General features: G+C 46.2%; 1 protein-coding gene across 21 annotated transcripts in view; it reads left to right on the forward strand.

Annotated features, from left to right (window-relative positions):
- The window catches only part of LRRFIP1 (LRR binding FLII interacting protein 1), a 102,922-nt gene that overhangs the window by 39,987 nt on the left and 41,339 nt on the right, over positions 1-21,596 (forward strand). For 11 of the 21 annotated variants that reach the window (XM_048308589.1, XM_048308583.1, XM_048308586.1 and 8 more), the window contains exons 2-7: positions 5,491-5,577; positions 12,224-12,241; positions 15,500-15,547; positions 16,819-16,863; positions 17,383-17,433; positions 20,773-20,805. In XM_048308589.1, coding sequence (XP_048164546.1) covers positions 5,491-5,577; positions 12,224-12,241; positions 15,500-15,547; positions 16,819-16,863; positions 17,383-17,433; positions 20,773-20,805 — 282 coding nt within the window. The remainder of the gene's footprint in view (positions 1-5,490; positions 5,578-12,223; positions 12,242-15,499; positions 15,548-16,818; positions 16,864-17,382; positions 17,434-20,772; positions 20,806-21,596) is intronic. The other 10 variants (XM_048308588.1, XM_048308591.1, XM_048308593.1 and 7 more) reach the window with 5 other exon arrangements.

Raw genomic sequence — 21,596 nt, forward strand, 5'->3', positions numbered from 1 at the left:
TCTGAGAATGCACACCTTCAGGATGTGTGTGTGTCGTTGGCCTCTACCTCAGCAACTCACCTAAATAATTCTCTCATCGCCGCGATAATGACAGCGCAGCTTCCCTGGCGCGGCGCGCGGGGCCAGGAAGCCACGGCTTCCGTCACCATTGTGCTTTATCCCCTGGCCACGGGCACAGCCAGACCTTGTGCCCACCAGTGGTGTTTAGAAAGAGGCTGTATAGGGGCCACTCCACAGCAGCTGCAAGTCCCATACTCCCACTTCTCCCCACTGCTGCAGGTGGCAGAAGACTCTTCTCACCCTTTCCAGCTGATACCCAATACCTGGTTTGGGTTTTTTTTCAGCTGTAGTTGTGCTCCAGTTACAACCTGCTTAGTTTTTCCCTCTTCAGAGCTAAATACACTGAACTCCTTAAGCCAGGGTAAAGATTTGCTGCCGCACAGGGCTGGGTTTTTATTTTCAAGCAGGAGTGTCAAGTGCTGAGCAAGTAGCCCAGCAAAAGCAACGAGCACTTTGCAGTTCAGCAGTGTATTTGTTTCAGAGCTTGGTGACTGTAAATCATTCTGAGCAACTGCAATAAAAAGACAAGAATTCAGTGTGTAGATTGTAGTATTTGAGTGAGTCCCATAAATTAAGGTGATGATTTTTCAGCTGGTGCCTAGTTCCATATTCATCTCAGCGGTGTGGTTGCCACCTCCTCTCGTTTTGCCTATGGGGCTTTACGGAAGCCTCTTAGGAGGATTGGGGTTTTTTGGTGTGACCTGCTCAGTAGGGCTGAAGCTGCCAGTTCTTCTTGTCAGATGAGCAGTGTTTCATAAAAGGGAAGTTGCAAAAGCTTTGTAATGAGTGCAGTTAGGCTTCATATTTTTATTCTTCTGTTTTTGACAGTGATCTGTCACTTTTGATTGAGGCCTGTGTTGCTTGCTGAGTCAGTAGTGAATTTTAGATGATTTTAAGATCACTTCCTTCAGTCTTAGTGATTCCTAATTTCTCTTTTTTCAATCTTTAATCCCTTGAATAGTTAGTTGAGCCTTAGGCAGCCTAAAGAATAGCTTTCAGTAAGCTGAATTTCAGAAGTATGTGAATTTTTGGGTGGTTTTTTAATGTTCAGCAGCGTCTCTTGCAGGCTGCAGTGTCTGTCTCTGCTACTGTCCTTAGAGGTGACTCAACTCTGGGCTCAGCCCAGTGCTTGGGCTGGATGAAGACCAAAGTCAGCCAGGCAAAGCCTGTTTTGGTTTAGTCAGCACAGAGAGAGAAATGTAAAGTTAGCGTTGCTGCTTGCAGCCTGTGCAAGAAATCAAGGTATTTATAGCACAGAACAGAGTCCAAGAGTCTCAGAGAGTGTGGTTTGACAAACTCCCATGAGTTCCGTCATGCCCGTGCTTCTGAGGAAGAGGCCCACAATAAATCTGACGCTCCTCCGTGTTAGTCTGAAAGTCTGGTCTGTATTTTTATTCTTTTTTAAGGTTTGCAGCTTGAGCAGGTGGGGGTGGCAGTGGGGCTGTTCTGGGCGTCCCTGCCCTGTGCCGTGCTGGGGGACACCTACTGTACCTGAGCTGGGCTTTGGCACAGGAAAACCTGTGTGCAACAGGCCCTGTTTGGCTCCCACACTCACTGCAGGATTTGTTGGGTGTTAGGGTTGCTACCAGGCTTTGGTTTGACTTCGATAACATCGTACACAGTGAGGGGTGGACTCCTCCCTGCCCTGATGGATTTACTTCCTCTGAGCTCACAGGTGACGCCAGGTTTGTCACCAATGCCACCTACAGAGTATTAAAAAAAAATTCATTCTGAATGAAGTAATTCCATCCAGTAAAGCATGCTAGAAATGGGATTATGAAGGCCACAGGTTGACCATTTAATGGCTGGCCTGACTGCAGCATAATACATTTCTGTTGAGTTGGAGAGCACCCTCCAGAGTCTCGTGGGTAGCCTCACATACTGAAGTCTTTTTTTTCTCCTTGCATATTTCCTGTCCCCCGTTCTCTCATTTTGCCGTGGGCTCGAAAACCCTTTAGGGAAGGATGGCCTGTTTCTTACAAACCCTCCTTTGTCCAGCACAAACGAGCTGGTGTTTGGTCAGGAACCACGGTGAAAATAACTGTGTAATCATTTAAATGGCACCCAGACACCCTTGAGAAAGTGCTTGAAAATATTCCTTAGTGCTTGATGCAGACCTTAAGGTACAGCAGCCTTCTGGCAGAGAAGTTGGGGTTACTAAGGAGCCAAGAGCAGGTTCTGACATGATTTGGGGGGGCATTTATTCCTTTATTCCATGAGGACAGTCAGGCAGTGAAACAGGAGCCTGGAGAGGCTGTGGAGCCACCAAACTCGGAGGTTTTCAAGAGCCATCTGGACCAAGCCCTAAGCAACATGATTTGAATGTGATGCTGACCCTGCTCTGAGCAGGAGACCTCCTGAGGTCCCTTCCAGCCTGAGCAATTCTGTAATTATTTGTTTTGATGTGATGAGAACGAGTTGCTTTAAAATATGAGTGTTCAGGATGGAATAACACTTGATGACTTCTTACAAAGTATATGCTAACAACAGGTTTTTAGCTTAAAGCTCAAGAACCCAGGATACAGTTTCTGTTGTTTGTATTCAAAGATGCTTAATGCTGACATGTGGTCACGGAAAGAAAAAGTTCATAAATAAACAATATGCTTGTTCCAAGATGTAAGCCATTGTTAGTCAAAGCTGCTGAGTGAAAATGTGTTTTTATTCTTAAAAGGCTTGCAGGTTGGCTTTAAATGAGCAGCTGGAGGACTGCAAAGATGAAATAGAATAAAGTAGAGATGCTCCATGGATTGGCACTAAAACTAGAATTATATCCTTAGAAATGACAGGTTACACGTGTGATTTTGCACAAAGTAAAATTCATTTAACTTCCTGTGGTTAGTATCTGTAATTTAGAAACTGGTGAGCCTCATTCTCAGGAAGGCCTGAGAAAAACTGGCTAAATTTTTAATTTTTATTCCTATTGTTCAAGTTGCTGCATTTCATATTATATTGTGCTTGCTTCTGAGAGAATATATAATTCTGCAACATGGCTAGCAAGTGTGTAAATCCTTTGGCCCTTATCATACAAGGAAAACAAGGGGAAATAGGTATAATTTGAATTACATGTGAATTTTACACACAGGCACCTAGTTCTGATGTGAAAGCTCAGCTGGTTATTGAAATTCCTGAGGATGACAGCTACAATCATGTTAACATCCAAATAATCTTGTTTCCTCCTTTTTCTGTCAGGAAGATACACAGCCTGTAGTGTTTGGTGTGTTTTGTTTATGGAGGCTTTAGGGCCCTTGGTTTTCCATAGGGGAAAAACAGTCTGTGCTGATGTTATTTCTCACCTCTATCAGTTAGGATTTGCCAGTGTTTATTTTTAAATAAACAGAAGGGATCATGTCGAGTTGCCATCAGGCTTGTTTCCAGAGCTGTGATTTCGTGCCTTTAGCACACATCTCAGGGCGTGTTTAGATAGTGGGTGTCATGAGCAATTCCAAACACTGCAGGTGCATCACAGCACTGCCTGGCAGGGATTCCACCCAGGCTTTGCCCAGCAGCAGCAGCAGGGCTGGGGCTTTCTTTTCTTGGACAAATGGCTTCAGGTTGTTGAAAACACGTTTGGGGATTCGTGCCTGCACCCGGGAGCCTGCTGTCACCTGGTTATGAGTATCAGGTTATGAGAGGGGATGGTTTTGGGTGCAGGTGTGGAGGGTCTGCTCCTGGCATGAGTTTCTGTCCATGGCAGAGCCACTTACCCAAAATTCAGGCAAAGAACTCAAGGGAGAGCAGCTTTGTGCAAAACCAGACATTTGCTCCTTCTGCCGTGGGCTTCTTTAATTCTCTGTGAAGGCTTTTGTTTCCTTGTTACAAGTAATTTTTCAGATTTCACAGAATCACAGAATATTTGGGGTTGTAAGGGACCTCTGGAGTTCATCCAGTCCAATCCGCTGGGTCACCTAGAGCAGGTGACACAGAAGCCTGTGCAGTTGGGTTTGGGATGTCTCCAGAAAGGGAGACTCCACAGCCTCCCTGGGTAGCTGTGCCAGGGCTCTGCCACCCTCGGTGTACAGAAGTTCTCTCTCATGTTGAGGTGGAACTCCTTGTGGTTTAGTTTATGGCCATTGCTCCTCGTCCTGTCGCTGGGCACTGCTGAGAGGAGTTTGGCACCACCCTCTTGGCACCTGCCTTTGGGAAATTTGTACGGATTGATGAGATCCCCTCTTGGTCTTCTGCAGTCTGAGGTTTTAAGATCTGCATCATCACAAGGCTCCTGGTCCTCCCATACATCAGCTCGTGCTTGATTTTCATCAGCCCTTTTCTGTTAACTGCAAGTTTCAGCCATCCTACTCCTTTTTTTGGCTTCTTTTCCATATTTTCTTTGTGTTTTTGAAGGCTGTGGCCCTTTTCCCTGAGCTTGAGTAGTGAATGCAGTTACAGAAGGGAAAAGAAATTACACCTTTCTTTTTTTTTGTGATTTTCCTTCTGTTTAGAAGCCCTGCTGAAAGCACCGGCGTTTTGATTTCTCTGTGTGCTTGACCTTGATATTATGGCAGTTTTTCCTGTCCATTTGGAGGCTGTACTTACAGTAAAAGGTTTCAGAAGCAGAGGAGTTGGGTGTAGCACCAGGGTGACTGGCTGTGAGCGGTGCCTTTGGCTCCCTGCTGAGCTGTTCTGAATTCCGCTGGGCGAGCTGCTCACGGTTGTACTGTACCAAGCCTGAGCTAATTTTACTTCTTCCTCTGTCAGACCTACTGACTTTGCCTGGGATTTAAAGCAGAATATTAAAAATGTTACTCTCTAGCATGTTCCAGCACTTCCAACTGGGCTGAAGTGAGGAAGCACTGTAGATCTTCAAGAGGTTTGTTCTTGGCAGAATTCCACTCCAGGGAGGTTTGGACTGGAATATGGAATTTTGGAGATTTATAATGGAGCTAGTGCATTTTCTCTCCATCATTTCAGCCTTAGCTGTGCACACTCATGCTGAACTCCAGTGTTTACCCAAATCGCTGAACTCCAGTGTTTACCCAAATCCTGTGCCCGGGTATGTGTGCACAGTGTCAGTGGTTAGGAAAAATGGCACGTAATGTGTTTGCTGTTGGTCAAATTAATTCATCAACAGAAAACAATCCATGCTGCAGGGGAGGAAAAAAAACCCCAAACCCAAAACAAGAAGAGCAAAAGCTGCCTTTCTTAAATAAATGTCCCTGTTTCCTCTACAGCCACACAAATAATAATTAAAGAGCTCTTTTAAACACAAGTGCTCAGGGAGGGTAGTGCCTGCACGGGGGTGTTTTACCTGACTGTGAAGATAACAAGTTAGGGAAGGCAGGGCCATTACCTGCAATAGGGAATTAACTCCTACAGACGTATTTACAGCCTTGCCGAGTCAAGCCTCCCCATTCCCTGCCCTGCTTCCGGAGCGTGTTCCCCGTTGGGTTGCCCAGCTTTCATCTCATCCCATCCCTGTGTTCCCATTCCCAGGCTGAAGCGAGACTCGCGGCGAAGCGAGCGGCGCGGGCGGAGGCGCGGGAGATCCGGATGAAAGAGCTGGAGAGGCAGCAGAAGGAGGTAAGGCTGAGGCTTTGGGGGGTGCCTGGGTTGTATCCAGTGAGGAAGATGTTCAGAACATCTGGGGTACAGGGGGTTAATCTATATTCTGTTGAAATAGTCTGCGTGGAACTAATGTTGATCATAGAAAATCCTGGAAAAAACACGGATCGTGTCAAGGGCTTTATCTTGGTGAAGCCAGTATAATTATTCACAGAAAATCCTGGTGGTTAGTAATTCTTGTTTAATGTTAAACTTTGAAGTATGCAGCTTGTTTGTTTGAGTATCGCAGGTGGTGGATTCTTATCACTTCTTTAGAAATCCAATTAATGTGGAAGATTCCTGGCCCTTGTATAGCACCACTGTGAAGTTGTTCTGCTTCCTGCTGTGAAGCTGGTGCTGTGCCCTCCCCCAGTTTGTAAAAAGGATGGGCTGCTGTTGGCAGGAGCAAGGGTAGAAACTGCACTTGGCAAAGCATTACCTGGTGAACTGAACCAGAAGGGCTCAAAACTTGTGTTTGGTGATGTGCATTCAGTGGAACAGCAGAACAGGGAGAACAGTTAACCACAATTTAGTTTTTTCAGTAGATTTTTGAAGGAGAAGGAAGAAGTATGGAGTCTGGGGGCAGGGTCTGGGGATACACAGTAAGAATAAATGTGGGGCAGGACAAAAGGGAAATGGCTTCACGCTGACAAGAGGGCAAGGTTGGATTGGATGTTAGGAAAAACATCTTCCCTGTGAGGGTGGGGAGGCTCTGGCACAGGTTGCCCACAGCAGCTGTGACTGCCCAATCCCTGGAAGTGTCCAAGGCCAGGTTGGATGGGACTTGGAGCGACCTGGGCTAGTGGAAGGTGTCCCTGCCCATGGCAGAGGGTGGAACAAGATGATCTTTAAGGTCCCTTCCCACCCAGGCCATTCTGTAATTCAGTGGTTCTACATTTGCTTTAGGGTGCAGAGCAGGATCTGGTTGAGCTTTTGAGCAGTGAATCAGGAGGTGACAGCAGGATGTGGATCAGGATGTGACAGCAGAGCAGTGCCAGTGCAGGCTGCAGCAGCCAGCCCACAAGAGAAGCTCTTGGGCAGGTTGCCCACACTCAGCTTTTGGTGAGGCAGGTCTGGATGTGTCTCAGCTCCCTTGCTGCAGACACAGAGCTTGAGGATGGTGGGAGCCTTTTCCTGCTGCAGTTGCTGCTTTCTGGAGGATGTTTCTTGCAAGCTGTCCCACAGTGGGAAGCATTGCGGGGCGGTGCGCGTGGGAGCAGCCACGGGAGGGCTGTGCTAAACAGGCACCACGTGCTCTGTTTGGGCAGCAGAGTAAATAGGGGTGTCCTGGCAGCTGACACCATCTAATTTACAGGTGACTTAATGGAGCTGATGACCCCTTTGCAGATTAAAAGCTGATGCTGCAAAGGGTGTCTTGGTAAACTGAAATTCAGGTGTGAAAACTAAAGCTCCTGCAATTAAGAGCTTGTCACCTGAAAACCTGTGAAAACTTCTTTGTATGGATAGAAATTGAATAGGGCAGGATGTCCCTCTGAGATACCACATTCATTGCAAGCTCAGATACCCATCACAATCTGCCTTGTAACTCACTGCCATAAATGACACATTTATTTAATATTTTGCAAGCTTGGACATTCTGTAACTTTTCGAAATAGTTTCATCTTAGCCCCTAGATGCCAGGTAGAGATATTAAGGATAGCTGCAGGAAGTTTTTCATTGCCACAAATGTCTTGCAGGTATAACAAAACATAAACACAGAAAATCCCAAGCAGTGGTCAACACAAGATATTTGGCACCTACCCCTTCCTTGGAGGGGAACCTGCTGTGACACTGGGGTCTGTACACCTGGTTCTCTGCCATCTTCATTTCCCTTTGCAAACTTTTCAGAGACATAAAGAGCACTTTTCCACTACTGCCATGTTAAATAACCAGAAGTTAAAGCACTTGCTTTACTACTTCAGAAGGCTTTTTAGAGCCCTAGCTCCCTTCTGGGAGTTAAAAAGCAATAAATGAATTTATTGCGTGTGCGTGTACAGTTTTTCATGCTTAAAGCCGTGTGCATGCCCTGGCAGGCTTCTTGCGGAGCATGGATTACTTGAAAATATATTTACACTGCTGGTCTGAGTTAAAAGTTTCCAGGTGCTACCATTAAAGACTATAACTATGGCAGTGAAAGAGGGTATTTTAATGATTTGGGTTTGGAAACTGGCTCCTCTCCTGCCTGCCACCTCATATTTATGACATTTCTCAATCCCGCACTTCATTTCCCTCATTTTAAAGTAATTGGGTGATTTTTGCACGAAAAGCCTACACATGTGATTGAGAAAATGTACAGCAGGAGTAGATTGGCTTTCAGCAGAGAACACTCAATTGCAAGGTGAGATGTGGGAAAGTTCCTGTGGAGGACTGCACTGTGGTGGGGCAGGATTGCAGGTGTGCTCCAGAGGCGGTATCGTCTCATCACCTGGCACCACCTCATGCCAGGCAGCACAAAGAAGGGTAACTGTGCCAGTGGTTTGGCTTTTTTGGTTTGGTTTCTGTGTTGTTTTTTTTTTCTCCAGGGAGAGGAAGCTAAGGAGGAGAAGATGAGCACAATTTTCATAGCAAAGCATAAGATGGGTACATGAAAAGTGTTTTCTGAAGCTGAAGAAAAAAAGTGAGCACAAGAATCGTGACCTGATCACAGAATCCCAGAATGGGTTGGGTTGAAAGGGCCTTAAAACTTACCTCATTCCACCCCTTGCCATGGGCAGGGACACCTTCCCCTATCCCAGGTTGCTCCAAGCCCCTTCCAACCTGGCCTTGGACACTTCCAGGGATGGGGCAGCCACAGCTTTTCTGGGCAACTTGTGCCAGGGCCTCACCACCCTCACAGAGAAAAATTCCTTCCCAATATCCAATGGAAACCTACTCTCTGCCAGTGGGAAGTCATTCCCCCTCATCCTGTCACTCCAGTCCCTTGTAAATAGTCTTGCCCCATCTTTCCTGTTGAATGGGGCTCCTGTTGGAACATTTCCAATTCTCCCAGCCTTTCCCCACAGCAGAGCTGCTCCATCCCTCTGATCATCCTGGTGCCTCCTCTGGACTCTCTCCAGCAGCTCCAGGTCCTTCCTGTGCTGGGCCCCAGGGCTGAGGCAGCTCTGCAGGTGGGGTCTCACCTGAGCACAGGGGCAGAGGGACAGAATTCCCCCTCCCCTGCTGCCCACACTGTGGGATCAGCCCAGCACATGGGGAGTTCCTCTGAAGATAAGGGTATTGATCACTCTTGAATCACAGAGATGTGAATCAATTGATGTATTTATTAGAGAAGGTGTTCTTGGAGATAAGGCTTTAGGAAAGGCACAGATCTAACAAGTGTAACAGCTTGAATGCTTCTGACTTCTCATTCAGTGCTGCTTTGTTGTTGTTACCCACCAAAGATGTCAATAATTAATCTGGAGGCCTGGTTAAGTTTCCTGGTTTGCTTCCACACATCAGTGAGTGCAGGACAGCTCTCACTGGCAGTGCCTGTTCTGAGCTGAAGGGACAATTACAACAGGTGGTACCTCCTCCCTTCCCTGTTTTCCCACCACTGGTGGGAGTCAGAGCAGTGATGGGTCCTGGTTTACCATACCATGCTGCCAAGCTTTTGAAACATTTGGTTGCCAGCTGCAGAGTCTGAGGCCAGTCCCTCTGGCTTGTACTGTCAAGATGTGCTTGGTCCTGGGACAAATTCCTGTGTGCACTCAAGTATTTATTGTTAATTCACTCAGAAGGGCAAGCCAGGAGTGGTCAGCCCAGTTTTTCTGAGGAACATTTGCTAATTCTCATGGGGCTACAAGGTAAAATGGGAAGAAAAATTTTTTTCCTGTGCATTTTTTTTTAATCAGAAGCTTGACCTAAAATGTACTAAAGCCTTTTTTTCCCCAGCAATATTTAACAGTAACATTTTGAGACATGCAAAAGCTGCAGCATTGGGGCTGATTGTGGAGAATGCTTTCTGTAGGAGTGCCTTCTGTGTGTTCTGCTGGCAGGGCTTTAAATGTCTCTTCAAGGGCTGACACTTGGAGACCACAGTGTAAGCTGATATTAGTGCCTGAAGTGAAAAGAGACTGATCTCCTCCCACTCCTTAATCGGTGGGATAAGGTTCTTCCCTGCCAGTTCACACAGTAGATGAGCCTGTACTTCTAGTTCAAAGCAAGTGCACTGTGCTGTCTCCTGGCTTCGTTTGCAGCTCTTGCTTTAAGGGCACAGCGCAGAACTTGCCTTGGCTGTTTTGTAAATTCCTTCCTTACCTCACTTGCACATACTTTTCCCCCTTTGGATTCATATTTCTGTGGAATAAAATGCGCTACCAGTGCTTTCTAGTAAAAAAAATAAAAAAAGGGAAAAGCAGATTCTTGTGGCTTGAATGGGGAGGGGTGAGACTGACTATGAAACTTGGTGCTTACATAAGCAGGCAAGAAATGAAGGAGGTTTGTGGTGGTTCATCTGTGTCTTACACACTCAGTGTGAAGATTCCCAGGCAAATTTGGAGAGGGATGATGTGGAAGGTGTTTTTAGCAGACTGTTCTTCTGCCACCATCTAAGCATGCAACGCTGGCTTGTTCTGTCCCGTTTTAAAGCGACTTCTATGAAAAACTATTTTTGTGGGCAGCCTCTTGTGATGAGGAAACCAGGAAAGCTGGCTGCTGTTAATGCTGTGGACGAGACACGTTTGGGTTTCTTGGTCATACCCTAATACAAGAAAGTACTCTTTAAAGCATTTGACTGCTTAGATGTGTAATTGACTCTTTTTGGAGGGGGACACATCTGCAACAGAGGTGATTGTTTAAAAGTGTGTGTTTTCTCCTGTACCACACTTTCTAAAGAGGACAGTGCTGTAACAGAATCCTAAAATGGCTTGGGTTGGAAAGGACCTTAAAAATCACTTAATTCCAACCTCCCTGCCGTGGACAGGGACACCTTCCCCTAGTGCACTGCTGAGGGATCAGTCACTTTGGAGCTGAGCTATTGTAATTCCTGCTGGCTAATGGGTTCCTCCAAAATTCCAGGTTTTACGAAAAGCTGGAGTAGTTAGATGATGTGCTTGGCTTTATCCCTGAGGCCTCTCCACCTCCCTCCACGGTGCCTGGCCTGAACAAGGGCCCCGTTGTTAGCTCGTCCATTGGCAATCTGGGTCCCAGGCACAAGGCTCCTTGCATGCCTGGCTTTGGACTCAGCAGGGAATACCTGCTGTGCCAAGCCTGAAGCACTGGGCTTTGAAAAATAAGGCTACGGGGAGTTGCCTCGAGGCATGAGTGAAAAAACCAGGATGGAAAAGTTAAAGCTTTAAGGTTAATCAGCTGTGTGGTAATTGCCACGTCTGAACCTGTGGTGTTTGGCTCCTGTGCATGGATGAAAGGCACTCTGAGCGTGCCATGGAGAAGGCAGAGATTGGAATTGTGTGCAGCCTTGCGGGAGGGAGGGCCCAGTTCATTTTCCTCTTCATGGCTTTCTTAGGGAAGGGGGAGGGGGTGGTTACTTGTGTGGGAATGCTGGTTTTTAAATGGGTCCTCATTTTCCCTCCTGCACTTGTCAGAATGGGAATTATGCTGCCGAGGCATTAATCTGGGTTGTGCAGTTGTCCTTCGTGAAGGGGAACCTGATCAGGAGGGCAGGGATTGAGAGACATAAGCTCTGCTTCCCAGCACTGGGATCCCTGAGAGCAGTGAATGGTAGGGATCCTCCAAATACCCCAAAATCTGGGAGGCTTGACTACCCTGCCACCAGCTGGAGGATTGTGCAGCCAGCCAGGTGTTTTTGAACAAGAAGGGTTCTTTGGGTTTGTTTTTTTTGAACCCAGAAAGGTTTCTGGTTTTAGGAAAGATGTGAGAAAAAACATGTTTTCTGTTTTCACAAAGCTCATCAGTCAAGGGCTCCAAGAGCACAAAATTCAGATGCAGTAGAGTGGCTGTAAAGGTTTTGTGTGTTATCAGTGTGCTCCAAGACTGCGGAACAGCAGTGTCAACAGTGCATTTATTAAGGCCTGAGAACAGTGTGAGGCTCCACAGAAACATTAAAAATTGAAAGAGGCACCTGCAGGGATCCTTTAAGGCCAGCAATACGTGCACAAGGAATTTTCCATGAGTTTTCACACGCTGGCACTGTGCTGTGCACAGGTGAAAGGTGTGTGGGCTCGGCGCTTTTGTAACTGTGCTTCATCCCTCAGGGACAAATTCTGTCCTTCAAAGAGGAACAGTTGGTCTGTACTTAATGCTGTTTGCTTTTATTGTGGTGGTAGATGCACATCTCGTCCTGGGCGAGTATTTGGGCATCCATTCCTGTCATGGAGAGAGGCTGGAAAAAAGAGAGGTCCTGGCTCACAGCAGGGCTGGGCTCTGGCCTGGTGCAAAGCCTAGGGATAAAATGTCCCATGTGCATCCCAGAGCCTGGTGGGAATGGGAACAGGAATGCTGTGTTCTAGCTGGGCTCATGGAGGAGGCCTGCGAAGCAAACACTGCTTTTGTCCTACCCAAATCCACAGGGCTTCACCGTGCTCCTCTCTGTATTCATGTTTTGCTGTATTTTCTCTATAAATGCTGTTTTTTCCCTCCAGAACGAGCTGTGGAGCGTTGCATTGCTCTGTATCCATCATTCACGCTAGCTTTGTTCCTTGTTTCTTTCCTCTCCCTTTCCCCCCAGATCTATCAGGTCCAGAAGGTAGGGCTTGCTCGCTTTCATTCTTGTTTGCATGCCTTCTCATGTTGTGAGTCTTGCTACGATTTCAGAACCACAGAGCCATTTAGGTTGCAAAAGACCTCCAAGATCCTCGAGTCCAACCTGGGAAATCCTCTAAAGAGGAGGGGATGCCCAGCAGGCTGTAATTTCCCTGTAATTCTGCCCTCCCCTCCCACAGTCTCGTGGGCTGGACAATAAAGGGGAGTGGGGGAAGATGACCCATGTAAAATGTCTGGTCAGGCACTTAGTATGATTTTTCCTACAGCCTGTTTGGCAAAGAATAGGCAGTAACAGAAAAGTGACTTGGCAAAGCAGGGTTAGAGGCTCCCTGTGTCACCAGGGACCTGTGTGTCCCCTCTGTTCGTGTGCTGAAGGCCAAGAGAGTCACTCTTACGAATCATTTCTTCTTCAGTACCAGTGATACTGAAGTATTTCAGGCTGGGCAAGCATGTAACAGGTGCCAGCAGGAAGAACGACTTTCAGATGACTTTATTTGCACAAAGTCACTGAAGGAAATCAGGGATGCTGTGTTTGAACTCATAATTCTTTGGTAAACAAAGTGTATGGCCTTCCTTCCAATGACACCCAAGCATTAAAAGTGCTTTTACATTGTTTAGTCCTCTCTCACCTCAGTTTAAAGTCATGATCTCTTCCCTCCTCCCAATTTCCTTTCCATGATGATGGCAAGGAGGATGATCACAGTAGCTCTAACTGAGGTCCCTTGCTATGTAGCAACAGAGATTTTGGGGTTTGTGTCGTGATGTTTGGCTGTTCTACACTTTCAGCATGTGAACTGTGTGGCACCTAGAAACAGAAATAGTTCCCAAGAAGATTTACAGGGAGGGAGAAAGCACATTTTTCTTCAAGGCTGCCATATTCTGCCTTATTGAATATTTCTCTTTTTTCCTGAGATATTTTTATGGCTTGCTGAGTGATGAATGTCTCCCTAAACCACAGTGTGCTTGGTTTTGTTCTGGCACTCCAGCTGCCCTAACTGCATGCTTCAAAGCCTGACCCAGCCCTGCATGTGCTTCTTGGAAGTGCTGTTCCCCTCTTTGAGTGTGTATGTATATGAAGAGGGCTGCTCAAATCATGTGCTCTGGTGTTTAATCCTGACCCCAGCAATTTGCCAACAAATCTCTCTCGCTCCTGGTTTTATTTCTGGAGTTGACTACAGGCTGAGTGACTCAATGTCTGCCCATGGATCAACAGGCTCGTTATTAATCTCCTTTATGGGGGAACTAATGTAACCTTCTGGTGCAAAAGTAGCCTCGTGGGAGCCCAGGAGGTTGTTTACTGCTGGTGTCCTGACATGGATGAGGAGATAAGTGGGTTATCCTCTCAACATCCCGTAGCAAGTTTGTGAGTCTGGCAGTTTCACTCTCAGTGAGCAAATTACATCTGGAATTCTCTCTCAATGGTATTAACATCATTAATTATTTAATTGTAATGTCACTTTTCAAGGTAGACGGGAACCTGAGTCCAGCAAGGGCCTCTAACTGAAACCTAAATGAATGGATAAGCACCATTTCCTCCTTTAACCCACTGGAATCAGCCCCTGGGGGCAGAACAGAAGAGTCAGTGTAGAGACAGAACTGAGAAAAGTGGCTGTGAGGGGTCAAAATACTTGACAGCTCAAAAGCTGCCAGTTAAGTCCAGTATGACATATGGTCTTTAAAATATTATAAATTAAAAATAGTCTCTGGGCAGTCTCGTTCATTAAGATTTTTCTTTAGGGGATGTTAAACACGTAGCTGTGTAATTTGAAATGGAGAGGGAGAGCCTGTAAGTGAAACTTAAACTGTGGCAGAGCAAGTCTTGTAAGGGCTGTTTCCTTATCTGCCTTTTGCAAGGCTGAATTCAGAAGCCAGTGACAGGCAGTGAGAAGAGAGGGCAGGAAAAGGAAGCAGCAAACCTTAAAAAAATTACAAGTGTGTTTATGGAGCCTTCCTATGTGTGAAAAAGGATTCTCCATTTTAATAGTGGTTTGGTTTTTTAAATTGATGTCTAGTGTTAGAAAATATTCTCTGTTGCTTAATGGCTAAAAAGCCTCTAATAAGGCTTTACCTGACCTGCTTTACTACAAAGCATGTAATCTGTAGGTTCTCATCGTGTACACAGCTCTGGGAGTTCATGGAATTTTCAGGGGCCGTTCTCAGGCTGAGATGTGCATAAAAGTTAATTTTATAATGGGCTGTTGCATGGGTTGTGATTCTGAAGTGGGGATAAAGTAATACAGCGCTGAAGAACATGCAGCTCTTTGTTTTGGTTTATCAGTAAATAGTGAATGAGGTCTTGAAGGGTGAAAATAAAATTAGATTAATACCATTGAGCGAGTGCTAAAACCAGAGTGCAATACAGACCAGGTTTCTGATTTTTTTTTAATCATTTCCATTTGGCTGTTGATACTCCTGCCTCCTCAAGCTTGTAAGAAAGGTCTATAAAATTATTCTTCCTTAAGCAGGATTTCCATTTGGCTATTGCTGCGCTTTAGGCCAGTGATTTCAATTCACCAAGGAACGTTGTGGGCACCATTAAAAACACAAAATTCCGGAGACCAAGATTTGACAGGCTTGTTTGGGGAGGAAGAAAAGTCCCATTAAACCTGTGGATCTTTGAACAACTTGCTGCCTGATGGAAATTCAAGTTAATTGGGAAGTTCCCAGTGTTGTCCTTGCCTGCACTGTGGATCTTGTCCTCTTGTACCCTTGCTGGTGCTGCCACCACTGTCAGGTGGGTCAAATGTAGGCAAAAAGCCTGGTGTTCTGAAAGGAGCTCTGTGGAGCTCTGATCCAGCGAATCGGGGTGCCCAGAGATTACTTGAATCCAGCCTGTCTGCCCAGTTTGACAAACCTTTATGGGAAACATGATTTGACAGCAATTTTCATCCTAGAAGTGCCCTGCGCTCGCCTCCCTTGTAATGAGTCTTGACTTAACTGGGTCAAGAATTCAAGAGTCATTACTCCCTTTGCTCCTGTCCCCCAGCACAGAGGGTTTTGCACTGCTGAGGGAGAAGAAGCTGCCGAGCATCCTGGTCATCCCCAAACTCCCCTTTCCCGTTTCCACGCAGCTTTTCCCAGGCTCGTGCTGTGGAGGGCTCTGGTGCACTCGGCACAGCTCTCCCTGGCACGTTCGTGTGGAGCTGTGTGGCTTGGCCAAGGCTTGGCAGTGCATGTCTAAATGTTCTGTGTTTGCTTTTCTCATCTAAATTCTGGTTTTTTTTCCCTTTTCTGTCTGTAGAAATATTATGGTCTGGATACTAAGTGGGGAGACATCGAGCAATGGATGGTAGGACTTGATCAACGTAGCTCAACAACTTTTGCGTGTTGAAGTTCTGTGTAGTTTCCTAGAGTTTGAGGTCCCTCAAAGGAGGTATTTTCATGCATTGGGAGTGTGAATTCTGCTCCAAGCAATCGCACAGTCTTGCTTTTCCAACTGAAATGTGACTTTTGATCAGCTTAAAACTGGCAAGGACTGGGTTAGAGCCATGTCTTTTTACAGGCCCGTGTCCATGGTATCGCTGGAAGATTAGGTTAGGGTAAAGACCTGGTAAAGCCCCTTGGGATACAGGGAATGTTTGTGCTCATTTTACTTTTTGTGGGTTTCATCACCATTTGAGTCTCCTTAAATCTGCCTTCAGGTAAATTGTGGGCAAGTTTCACTCACGCTGCTTCAGTTTCCTTTGCACTTACTGGCCCAGGGGAATCCCTGAGAGGAATTATTACTGCTACGAGGGCAATCCTTGCTTTGTTTCAATAATACAATGTCCTGGATTTTAGAATTTGCTAAAGTCGTTGGATAGCAGCTACAAACTTGGCCACTAGCAACATCTGACTGTTTTAACACCCATCTTATGAGATTAAGAAGTTGCTAATGGGCTGGAAGTTACTGACTTCAAATATCTTGCAGCCCTAAGTTTATAAAATCACTTACCAGCAATGCCAGATGAAAGCTGTGGCCTTGCCCTGCAAAGCTGAGTAGTGCACACTGGAAAAGGCAGAACTGAACAGCCGGCTTCCAGTGTGGAAGGGAACTTCCCAAACTCCCCAAATTCTTTGGCCTTCGATAATGAATCAGTGTAAGTGCTGGTTTGCATGGACCACCCACCCACCGAGGGGCCCCAGGCTCACACTGAGTCTCCTCAGATCCTTGCTGGATGAGCAGAACTCTACCTTACTGGCAATTCCCTTGCTTGGAAATCAGCTCACCTGTGAGAATCTGTTGACTACAACATTGAAACCTTTTTTTTTTTTGCTGTTTTCTACTGCCGTTTCTAAATTAAGTGGCAAATCAATTTGTTAAAATCAGCTTGTTGAAGTGTAAAAGATCCGATGGCATTTCCAGTGTTGCAGAGGCTGTGTAGCAGAGGGGAAGAAATTGGGGTCACAGAGGAGGGAGGAAGGGTTTTTCTGCTTTGACAGGGTGTCACCTCCCATTGTTTGGTTTAACTGTACTGATTCCTGAGCGTGGCTGGAGTTCACTGTGTGTTTCTGGAACATTCTGTTGCTGTGTCTGTCCTCTCAACGCCTCCCTCTGTTTTCTCTCTGCTGCCTTGGTAGGAAGACAGTGAGCGTTATTCCCGTAGAGCCCGAAGAAATGCCTCGGTCAGTACCTACTTTTGCTTTTTCTATTTAGCCAGACATTTCAGGTTAAGAAAACAGACATGTGTGAGGCACTTCCTTCTCAAAAGAAAAGAACCAAAGCAAACTCCCGCCACCCCCACAAGTGAAAACCCCAAAGCCACTTCCTGACTTCTCTGCCCTCTCCCCAGTCCAGGGAGCTTTTGCAAATGTGCAAGAGTAAAGGGGGTGGAAAGTGGGGAAATAACCTGTTGGGAGTGTTTAATGTTCATTTATTGAGCCAGAGACCAAGAGCATAGAGCAGGAAACACCTGAGCACAAGCTCCTCCTTCACCCTATAGTAAAATGCTTGACAGTGTTTCTTGGGCAGGGTATGATTTCATTGCTTTCTGCTTATAGTTTCAATGCAATTCTTTTTTAAAGACATTGAGTTTGTGCATCTTTCCCTTCCTCCTGTCCCATCAAAGCCATCAGCGTTTGCCTCAGCGCCTGTTACTCGTGCTCTTTTCACTGTTTTTTTGTCTCTACGCTTTCTCCCGCTAGGCTTCGGATGAAGATGAGCGCATGTCAGTGGGTAGCCGTGGAAGCCTGAGGGTTGGTAAACTGTGCAATCTCTGTGTGCATGTCTGTGTACGGGTGTCACTGTCCCTCTGTGCCCCCACACTCGGAGGGCGTCGTCCTGCCAAGGTCTTCACCTGTTCCGTGTTGGGTTTTTCGACGTACGTGTGGATCACCGATTCCCTCCAGTGTGTGCCCTGTGCAGGACCCTTTGTGGTCACTGCTCTTCACTCTTGCAGGAAGGACTTAGCCAGGACATTGGTATCTGCAGGCACCTTGTAAGCTCCCCTGTTTCACTCCTGATACTGGAAATTCGGGAAGGGGAAGTGCTGGTGGGGTCAGTGTTTATTGCCTCAGGAAACCAGAAGCGATTGGTCAGTGGAAATAATTCTTAGGCGCTTTGGAATTGCAGGTGAATGCTCATAAAATAACAGAGTAGCCTGAGCTGGAAGGGACCCACAAGGATCATCCAGTCCAGCTCCTGTCCCTGCACAGACACCACAACAATCCTACCCTGTGCATCCCTAAGAGCGTTGTCCAAATGCTTCTGGAGCTCTGGCTCCTTGGGGTTGTGCCCATTCCCTGGGGAGCCTGTTCAGTTCCCCAGCACCCTCTGGGGGAAGAACCTTTCCCTGATATCTAACCCCAAATCCCCCTAACGCAGCTCCAGCCGTCCCCTTAGATCCTATCACTGGTTACTTGCTTTAAAAATGATTTAGAAATACTTGAAATTCATCTGCAGACCTGAGTTTTGTGGAGGGTGGGATTAGTAAAGCACTGAGTACTCATCTGTAGAAAAATTCAAACAGTTTTTTTCTCAAAATATCCAGACAGTATTTTCCCAGATAACACACACTTACATAAACCTTAAATCTGTTGTAACATAGAGTCTAGAAGACTCATTAAAAGAAAAAAAAATTTAAAATTGCTGCTGCAGAGCCTGCTCAGAGATCCCACTGTAGAATTGCACAAAATGTGCTTAAAAATATGAAGTGCTGCCTTGCTCCCTTTCTAGTGGAATCCTTATTGCTACTTATGAAATGCTGTTCAAACCTTTTTTCCTCAAGATGACAAACTTGAGTGCTTTTCAGAGCTAGGAGATGCCTCAAAGCTCCAAAGATTCAGTGAAGAAAAGCCTCTCTGCACAGCTGAACGTGAAAACCAGTGTTTATTTTACCTAGGGTTAAATGTTGACATGTTTATGAAAGTGATTTTTGGAGGGAAAAAAGTCTCTAGTTCAATTGAAATATCAATTTTATCTGTTTAGAAGGTGGTGACAACACAAATGGGTTGTTTATGCCTGGCTGTAATGATGCAAACACACTGGCTCTGTGCTTATAGCACATCTTCATCTGAAACACCTTCTCTTCATGGAAATCCACCACTGATTCTTTCTGAGATGCTTTTACAACACAGTCCTGTTGTTTATATACATTTAAAGAGCAGAAGCCTTACATTCTGCCTCCACACCATTCCTTGGAGAAGCTTTTCTCACCCTTTTTGCCTGAGCACTCTCAGGGCTGCCCACGTGCCTTCAGGCTGAAATAACCAGCGCTGGCCTGGGGAACAGCAGCCTCCAGCTGCTCCACGGGATGGCCCCAAATTCCTCGTACTTCTGCAAGGAATGTCCTTCTCTGACAGAAGGATCTGGCTGAAACGTTCCACGCTGGTGTTTCTCAGTGATGTTGCACAGGCCCTGTCCCCATAAAGCAGCGTTTGGTGCGTGCACTGACATTTTGGCAGGCACGGGAGAAGTTTTGACGGAGTTTCCTTCCCTCATTCTTGTGTCACTGGGATTGTAGGAGCACGTAAATATTTGCCAGTCTGAACTGAAATTCACAGTTGTTTTTTATTCACAGTTAATTGATAGAATCACTGGATGGTTTGGGTTGGAAGGGACCTTAAAACTCATCTTGTTCCACCCCCCTGCCATGGGCAGGGACACCTTCCACTATCCCAGGCTGCTCCAAGCCCTGTCCAGCCTGGCCTTGGACACTTCCAGGGAGCGGCCACAGCTTCCCAGGGCAACCTATGCCAGGGCCTCACCACCCCCACAGGGAAGAATTTCTTCATTATACCCAATTTAAACCTATTCTTTGTCAGTTTGAAGCCATTCCTCCCTTTCCTGTCACTCCAGGCCCTTGTAAGCAGTCTCTCCGATCACTTTCGCAGTGTGGATTTACAGGAGATGCCTTTAGTAATTTGACCACATCTCTGGCTCATCTGTGAAGGTTTGGCTCTTGCTGCATTTGTCTTCAAAATAACAAAGCTAAAAACCCCATAAACTTTGACCAACCTTAAAAAATTACCTGAGTTCTAGTGTCCAGTTTGGCTTTGGAGCTACTTTAGCCTGACGACGGCACCAAAACCAGTTGCCTTGGGTCCACGAAGGATTTCCAAAATGACTTGGAGAATTCTGAATGATGCTGTTTTTTCAGATATTTGAAGGCTCTCCTTCCATTGTTGCAGGATGCCATTTTTTGGAAAATTCATCTTCCATCTCTGGCACTCGGGCTCCTTGCACTGTGAGGGGCTGATGGTGCCAGGGGTTCCTTTTTGAAGCTCTGCTTCTCCTCTGTACAGGAAGTTTTCACGGAAATGAGCCAATACCGGACGTTCACTTCTCCCTAGGACTTCACCACCCCACTAATCTGTGTGGGTTTCACTCTGGACTTTTCTCCTGGAATATTTTTGAAGTGGATGCCTGGACTGCAGGCACCAGAGATGTGCCGAGGTAGTTTTTGGGGAGCTTCTGGATCCTTCTGGCAGAGCAGGCAGCACTCCACACTGCAGAACCTTCAGAGATGTTCATTAGATCAGGCCAGCAAATTGATTGAAGCTCCCCAGCTGTGACTGTGCTGTAAACAGGGACCAGGGGTCCTTGGAGTGCTGGCTTTTTCAGCAGCTTTTCTGATGATCCTGAACCCATCAACAGCTCCTGCTGCTCCTGTTTCAGGAGTTCTGCAAGCTCAATTCTTTCTCATGCAGATCTTCCTAGGGAAGCTCAGTAACATCAGCCTGTGTTTGTTGAGGCTCTCGAGCCTCTCTTCAGTCCCTTTTCTATTTCATTTGTCCTGGTTCTCCCACATCCCAGCTCGCTGTCTCTAATCCAACACCATCAGCGTGAAATATTGTTGTGTTATCAGTCACTCGTGATTAATTTGTGCATCCTTGTTTTGTATCCCCCCAACTTCCAAACTTGTGCCTTTGTGCAAGAAGTCCTGCATTATCAAAGTTCTTTAGTTGGGATTTACATCTCCCTGCTTATTTTTGTGTTTGTTTGCTGTTTGGTTTGTTTTGGGGAGTTCCTTTGACTGACATAAGTTGTGTTTTCCTTTGTATTCTGATTTTTCCTCTCCTCTCATGCCTTTACAGTCTCATTTGGATTATGCCAGCACCTACCCAGTGGTGAGAATAGTCTGCAAGTTGCAGTGTGTGTGTGTGTGTTCAAAAACTAATCATGAGGAAGAAGCTAACACAGGTTGTAATAACTGCTCTGAGATAAAGGTGATCTGGAAGGATCCTGAGGCAGTTTGTGGTCTGTGATGTCAGGGTGCCATTTCCCTCTCCTCCTGCTCTAACACAGTTCAGATGAGAAGTGACAAATGATTAGAGAGATCTGAGCTAGGTTTAGCTCAGTAGTTACCACAGGACATAGCAGAATGGCTTGGATTTCCCCTAAAATACTGTCTCTGTTAAAGCCTGTCCATCTTTGGACCAGATGCGTCTGGTTTTATTTCAGCACAGATCTGGAAAGGAATAAAACTCTCATAAACTCACTGTAAATAGATGTAGCAAAGGTGACAGGACAAACACACTGCCTAACACAGCTGCAGCTTGTGTTACCTTCAGTTTAGAGGACAAAATCAGATTAATAATAATGCTACGACAGCAAGTATTTGCTCTCGTGAACACTGAGATAAAGCTGACTCCTGACAGAACAGAAAGGGACAATGAGGATTAAAGCTCAGTTTAAAATATTTCTGCTGCCTTGTCTTGAACTAGAGATGTCCTGGTGTCTGCAAGGAAGCAAACTGGGCAGTGCAGTTCTGTAGATCCTCCCGCTTTTCCCCTCTCCCCTCTCGTTCCCGGCGCTGTTTCCAATTAGGAGTGCAGCGCATCTATTTGTGCGTGACCTACATCCCGGAACAGTTCAAACCCCTCTGCATTCTGCATGGCTGTATCCATACAGTCAGCCT

The sequence above is a fragment of the Corvus hawaiiensis genome, chromosome 7 (assembly GCF_020740725.1).
Source record: "Corvus hawaiiensis isolate bCorHaw1 chromosome 7, bCorHaw1.pri.cur, whole genome shotgun sequence".
Classification (NCBI taxonomy): Eukaryota; Metazoa; Chordata; class Aves; order Passeriformes; family Corvidae; genus Corvus; species Corvus hawaiiensis.